At 45.5% G+C, this 7589-nt stretch overlaps 1 protein-coding gene across 2 annotated transcripts in view; it reads right to left on the bottom strand.

Annotated features, from left to right (window-relative positions):
* The window catches only part of Nipsnap1 (nipsnap homolog 1), a 15808-nt gene extending 15663 nt beyond the window's left edge, over positions 1-145 (bottom strand). The window contains exon 1 of one of the 2 annotated variants that reach the window (XM_015500204.2): positions 1-145. In XM_015500204.2, coding sequence (XP_015355690.1) covers positions 1-94 — 94 coding nt within the window. In that variant the 5' untranslated portion in view covers positions 95-145. The other variant, XM_015500203.2, reaches the window with a different exon arrangement.
* Positions 146-7589: the final 7444 nt, after the last annotated feature.

Here is a 7589-nt window from a genome sequence, read left to right as displayed (position 1 = left end):
TCGCAGCCGCAGCCGCGACGTCCCCTGCGCGGGGTCCCGGGTTCCCCAGCACCCGCCGCGCCGCTGCAGAGATGCTGCACAGACGCGGAGCCATGTTGTAGCGGCGCAGGTTGGAGGAAGGCCCCGCCCCCGAACCCGGCGGCGGAGGCGGGGCGCTTGTAGGCTCCGCCCCTTCAAGTCGCCCGGCCTCCCTCTGCTCTTGGCCGGGTGGGCGCTGCGCACCTGCGTTCTCCAGCTCCGCAGGTGCTCGGTAGAGAGCCTGGTGCAGATTTCTGAGCTCTTGAGGCTCTACGGCTGACTCGCTCTGTTGTCTTGAACAAGCCTTTTCGCACTCTGGGTCTCAGTGTTCAACTCGATAAAACGGGAGCCTCAAACAGTGATACCTGGGATCCAGAGAATGGGCCAAGGAAAGTCAGTAAGCCCCCTGAAATTGTATACAAGATTATGTGAGTTCTCCCATCCCCAGTGCTGGGAATCAAACTCAGGTGCTCACACATGCTAAGAATGTGCTCTGCCCACCCCTCCCTCTGGGGCATGACTACCCTTTATCATACTATCAAAGAAACAAACTCTTTAACAATTTAAGACAATTGGGCAAGACTCTGGACAACCACTGTGTTTTCTCTCCAGCATCTTTTGCTTTTTAATCTTCCTTTACCTTCTCTGTACGAACCTCCTAGACCTCACATACACTTTCAAAGTTCCTTTGCCTGTCGTCCAAATTAATTCCTTCTCAACCCATAATCCCTCAGATAACAGACAGGAATGGAAAGCCTAAAGATCCCACGGTGGGCGGACCCTGGGACAGAGCTACACCTCCCCCAAAAGAATGTCCACCCACTCACTGGTGTTTTCCTCCTGGTGTGCTTGGGTGGAGAGTTGGAGGGCAGGCTTTAATTTCTTGATTGTCTTAAATAGCGAATCTGCCTGGCTAGGCCCTGTGCTCTGAGACACCAAAAATTGACAGAACAAGCACCTTACTGCTCAGCGGGTCCGAAGAATATCAAGTCACCACTGATTTTGAACCCCTCCAGGGCGAGGCCTCAGCCGCTTATCCTTCCCTCATCTCTCCTGCCTGATGTATTAAGGATTTACCAAATAAGTGAAAAATATTCATACAGATACATTTGCCAATTGTGATAGAGGCTATGAAGAAATATGGGTAGAACTTGTAATGGGGGTGAGGAAAGCATAGGGAAGTTCTTTAAAGACTTCCAGTATCTGTGATGACTTTTGTAAGGAAGTTATATTTGAATGATGTTTTTCTTTTTTCCCTAAGTTTTCTTTTTCTCTTTCTTTTTCTTTTCTTTTCTTATTTTTTTTTAGTTGGGGGGCGGGGGTTACCAGAATGAACCCAGGGGCGATTAACTGCTGAGTCACATCCCCAGCCCTTTTTTGTTTTATTTTGAAACAGGGTCTAAGAGCCTCCTAAATTGCTGAGGCTGGCTTTGAACTGGCAATCCTCCTGCTTCAGCCTCCTGAGCAGGTGTCAGCCTTCTCTTCTGGTGCCTTTCCTAATTTTTCTAAAGTTGCTACAATGAACATGTATTTTGTGACTTATTTAAAAAGGAAACTGTATATCAACTTGATAAATGGAAAGCAGAATTAATTGTCATAAGCATGTGGAATCATCAAAATAAATGCAATGAAAACAACAGTATTGATGTTCCAATGTAGCTAAAGCAGAGGCTATGAGTTTATAGCTTGAGCCCTTTGATAACAAAGTAAAGCACCTAGAAGGGGTCAGAGGCATAACTGTGCCCCATTTATGTGCACATGTGCTCTGTCTCTCTATCTCTCTCTCTTTTTTTTTTTTTTTTGGACCCGAGATTTAACCCAGGGTCATTTTACCATCAAGCCACATCTCCAGCCCTTTTTAGTTTTTGTTTTTGAGTCAGGGTCTTACTGAATTGCTTAGGACTCACTAAGTGTCGAGGTTGAACTTGAACTTGCAATCCTTCTGCCTCAGCTTCCCAGGCCACTGGGGTTACAGGTGAGCACCACTGGCACCTGGCCCTAATTGCTGTTTGAGGTTATAAGAAAACCTGAAAGCAGTGAGTTTTTCATTCTGGAAATCAGTGTATTCTCTACAGGGCCCCCAGTTACAGCCACTCTGGAAAAACCAGATGGGTAGACAGAGGAAGAGCAAATGGAGACATCACTAGAGTCATGCAGTGGGAGCTTGTTCTTCCCTTAGAAACCAAGTGTGACAGACTGAGTGTAAGAGACAGAAGCAACCACTTGCAGAAGGCCTGACTTTGGACTTGAATTTCTAAGGATGAATAGAAAGAAGTTTTCTAGGAGTAGAGGGAAGGGAAAACCTCAGAAGCAATGTGTACACAATACAGTTGTCCTCAGAAAATCTGTGGAGGGTTGGTCTTAGGACCTCTTATAGATAAAAAGAAAACCCATGGATGGGGCTGGGGTTGTAGTAGAGCTGTCGCCTAGCATGTGCAAGGCCCTGGGTTTGATCCTCAGCACCACATAAAAATAAATAAATAAATAAATAAACAAACAAATAAATAAAGGTATTGTGTCCAACTACAACTGAAAAATAAATATTAAGAAAAACCCATGGATGTTCAAGTCCTTTATATACCAATAATATTCGTATAACCTATGTGTTTCTAACATCAAAGATTATGTGTATGTTAATGTAAATAGTTGTTATACTAGTAACAAAAAATAAGACAAGCCAGGCAAGCCAGGCATGGTAGAGCATGTCTGTAATCTCAGTGGCTTGGGAGGCTAAGGCAGGAGAATCACAGGTTTGAAGCCAGCCTTAGCAACTTAGTGAGGCTATGAGCAACCTAGTGAGACCCTTTCTCAAAATAAAAAAATAAAAAGGGTTGAGGATGGAGCTCAGTGGTTAAGAGCCCTTGGATTCATTCCCTGATACCAAAAATTAAAATAAAAAATACTTATTTTACTGTATTATTTAGGGAATAGTGATAAAAAAAAAAGTTTGTACATGTTCAGTACAGACACTATTTGGGAGGGAGATCCCAGGGATTGAACTCAGGGGCACTCAACCACTGAGCCCCATCCCCAACCTTATTTTGTATTTTATTTAGAGACAGGGTCTCACTGAGTTGCTAAGTGCCTCACTAGTTGCTGAGACTGGATTTGAACTTGCAATCCTTCTGCCTCAGCCTCCCAAGCTGCTGGGATTATAGGCATGTGCCACCAAGCCTGGCTAGACACTTTTTCCCAAATGTTTTCAATCCACAATTGGTTGAATCCAAGATGTGGAACCCATAGTGCAAAGGACTGATGTTATGTGAAGGGTCTTCCAGGGAGAAAGCACAATGGAATGTAATCAAATGTTGGTGATTTATGTGGCAGCAGCTTCCCACTCAGTACAAAGGATAATTTTCTAACAATGGAATGGGCAACCCTTGGTGACCTGTCACTGAATAATGCCAGCACAGTGTGCATAGTAACTCATTGGTCATGTGGTAGAGGACATTTGGTAATCAAATCACAGAATCAAGACCCATGGACCGGGAGGGGCTGGCCCTGCTGGTCTGGGGAGAGCATCTCCTTAAAGCCTCAGTGTTTCTGCCTGCCTCACCTGCAGCAGGGAGGAAGGAAAGATTAGCTGCTGCCTTCTCCTGTTGGTCTTGGCATTTCCAAGAAAGGGTTTTCCATCTTGCTTCACCCAAGTAGGGCAGGAGGGTGAAACAGGCAGGCTCCAGGAGCATCCTTCCAGCCCCTAACTGGGAGATATGGAAGATAGGCCTCCATCCCGGCTTACATGCTATGCTTTGAATGTTTGTCCCCCAGAATTCGCATGTTGAAAACCTCATCCCCACTCATATGTTAATGGCATTTGGAAATGGAACCTGTGGGTGATTTGTTCATAGGGCCTCTGCCTTCATGAATGGATTAATCAATTCATGGATCAATAGATTATCAAGAGAGTAGGTTAATTATCCTGAGGGTAGGTCTGTTATAAAAGCCAGTTTGGGCTCTCAGCCTTAGCGCCATCTTCTTGGAAACCTCTGCGCCATGAGAGCCAAGTGGAGGAAGAAGCGAATGCGCAGGCTGAAGCACAAAAGAAGAAAGATGAGGCAGAGTTCCAAGTAAACTAGCTGGGCACTGTGGAAGCCAAAGGAGTAGAGATACGGAATGCCAGGGGCCAGGGACGTTGGTACAAGTTGGACTGCCTCCTACTGTCCACATTTTGTCTTGGTGGATTTAAAAACTTACATCGCCACTCTGTTGCCAAGACCACCACTGAGAGAAGACCCACCTTGCTCTTAACATTCCCTGTTGGTCCTTTGCCTGGGACCTTTGGCATTCTGGACTAATTCATTTTATCAGTTGTGGCCAGTGTAACGAGTGTACAATAAATCATCCCTTCTGTTTTAGCTGAAGAATTAAAAAAAAAAAGCCAGTTTGGGGTTTGGGATATGGTTCAGTGTTACATACAGCATGTGATTAGTATGTGTGAGGCCCTGGGTTCAGTCCCCAGCATGCCTGTGTATGCACACACGTGCATGCACACACACACACACAACCAGTCTGACTCCTCTTGAGAACTCTCACCATGAGATGCTCTGTACTGCCTCTAGACTCTGCAGAGTCCCCACCAGACTGGGTGTGGTGGCACACACCTGTAATCCCAGTGATTTGGGAGGCTGAGGCAGGAGGATTGCAAATTCAAGCCAGTCTGGGCAATTTAGAAATAACTTGTCAGGAAGTAACAAATAGAGTTCAGTGGTAGAGTATTTCTCAGTTCAGTCTCCAGTAACACATACACGGTCCCCACCAGCAAGAAAGCCCTCATCAGAGATGCAGCCCCTCAGCCTTGGTCTTCCCAGCATCTGAAACTGTAAGAAATATTTTTTTTCTTTATCAATGATCCAGTCTCAGATATTCTGTAATAGCAACAGACTAAGTCACCCCTTATAAACAACAATGTGGAGCTGCCTAGGGACAGCTTCACCTAGCCAGGGTGATCAACTTATCCTGGTTTATCCTGGACTTTCTCAGAGTTGCTTTTTGTTGTTGTCTGTACTGAGAATTGAACCCAGGGGCACTTTAACCACTGAGCTACATTCCCAGCTCTCTTTTATTTAGAGACAGGGATCTTGCTAAGTTGCTGAGGTTGGCTTTGAACTCCCGATTCTCCTGCCTTAGCCTCCCAAGTTGCTGGGATTACAGACAGGCACCACCACACCCTACCCTTTATATTTTTTATTATAAGACAAGCTCTCCCTAAGCTGCTAGGGTCTCACTAAGTTGCTGAGGTTGACCTTGAACTTGTGATTCTTTTGTCTCAGCCTCTGGAGACACTGGGATTATAGGCATGGGCCGCCATGCTGGTTTGTTGGGCTGCTTTGTGGCTGATGAACTTCCTACTTGTTATAAACTTGGTCCTGCCGCATGGACCATGCATTCTGGGCAGCCAATCAGTTGGACAAAAATTCCACAAATAAGGAATTAGACCATATCCAATGGTTGTGGAATAAATTACCACAAGTCTCAGCAGCTTGAAACAGTAAACATTTATTATCTCACACAGTTTGTAGAGGTCCAGAATTCAGCAGTGGCTGGGTAGCTGGGGTGGTTCTAGCTCAGGGACTCCCACAAGGTAGCAGTCAGGATGTTGGCCTGGGCTGTGGTCATCTGGAAACCTGAATGAGGCTGGAGAGTGCATTTTCAAGGTGGGTCATACACACACCTGGCAAGTTAGTGCTGGTCATTGACAGGAGGCCTCCGTTCCTTGTCGAATGAGCTCCTCCAATGATTATTTGGATGTCCTGACGCATAGCAATTGGCTTTCCCTGAGGTGACTGATCCAAGACAGAGTAAGGTGGAACCTTTGTGGACTTTTATGACCAGGCTTAAGAAGTCAGTGGTGACTTTTCTGTGCATTCCTTTGGTTACATATGGTATGACTGCTCAGTATGGGAGTGGCCTATATAAGAGTGTGAATACCAACATTTGAGAGCTGCTGGGACCATTTTGGAAAATGGTTATTAAAATTAGTTTTTTTTTAATTGTAGTTGCAGATGGAGAGAATGCCCCTATTTTATTTTTTAATTTTTATTTTGTAAATAACTTTATTTTATTTATTTATTTTTATGTGGTTCTGAGGATTGAACCCAGGGTCTTGCATGTGCGAGGCGAGCGCTCTATCGCTGAGCCATAACCCCAGCCCCATTATTTGTTTATTTTTATGTGATCCTAAGAATCAAATCCAGTGCTTCACACATGCTAGGCAAAGCACTCTGCCATTGATCTACAGCCCCAGCCCCCCAAATTAGGCTTATACTAGGCCCAATTTAATTGTTGGGGTTGGACTCAGCTCCTCAAGCTGTCTCCTCCTTCTCCTTCCTGTTCTTTTCTTCTTCCTCTTCCTTTCATAGTGCTGGGGATCAAACCCTGGGTCTTGCACATGTCAGGCAAATATTCAGCCACTGAGCTGTTGCAGCTCCCTTAAGCTTTATTTTATGAGCAGAAATTCCCAGAACCCACCTTTTCCTCTGTCTTAGGACCTCGCCATTGGCTTCCCTATCCGCTTCCTCTCAGAGATCCCTTCCGGCCCACCCGTAAGTCTGCGACATCTCTTTCTCCTATGCATGTCTCCCACCCAACCCTTTCCTCTCTTCAGGGTGTGGACCCAGCCTCTTCTCTTTCCTGCCTTTCTCCTTCCCTTCCTCACAGCTGCCCTCCTGGAATCTGCCTTCATAACTCTTTGCCAAGGCCTGCTGTCCACTTGTGTAATGCAGTGAGGTGAGCTAGGGACAGAGACAGATGAGCAGCACTGGGCAGAGAGGAGCAGGCAGGTTCATAAGTGTAAAATATGAACAAACCTGCCATCATCTATTCCCTAGGACAAATAGATCATCATCAAATAGGCTGGAGGAGGGCAAAGAGACAAATTACCCAGCTGTGGCAGTGTCACCTGCTTCTTATTGATGGGCTTTTATGCTCAGGCCCGACTGCTCTCTGAGAACTGTATCCTCCAGCTCCCAGGGGACCCCAAACAGGAGGGCCAGGGACAAAAAAGGTTTTATGTCTCCGCTGGGGCATGAGCCACAAGACCAAGTCCCAGTCCCTCTGTACTATGCATCACATGTATGAATTATACAATTTTGACACAGTGACACATAAAAATTAGCTTTCCATGTATAAAAAGATAAATAATTCAAAAGCACAATATAATCTCCAGTTTGAACAATTTATAAGCTGTTGGTGTAGAATGAATTATAAACTGTTTATGCCACAGTGGCACCACTTTAGACCAGGAAACAAATGCCCACATACTCTTTTTTGGGATACTGGGACTTGAACTTGGGGGTGCTCGACCACTGAGCCACATCTCCAGCCCTATTTTATATTTTATTTAGAGACGGTCTCACTGAGTTGCTTAGCCCCTTGTTCTTGCTGAGGCTGGCTTTGAACTCACGGTCTTCCTGCCTCAGCCTCCCAAGCTGCTGGGGTTACAGGAGTGTGCCACCCTGCCTGGCTCCACATACTGTCTTGACTGAGCAAATCATACCGCTGTTGGCATTATTTTGACTCTAGCAACTGTGTAGCTACATCCCCAGCCTTTTTTTTTTTTTTTTTTTTTTTTT

This window comes from Marmota marmota, unplaced genomic scaffold, assembly GCF_001458135.2.
Source record: "Marmota marmota marmota unplaced genomic scaffold, marMar, whole genome shotgun sequence".
In the NCBI taxonomy this organism is placed as follows: domain Eukaryota; kingdom Metazoa; phylum Chordata; class Mammalia; order Rodentia; family Sciuridae; genus Marmota; species Marmota marmota.
Note: the sequence above shows the minus strand (reverse complement) of the source record. Positions and strands in the feature narration are given on the sequence as shown.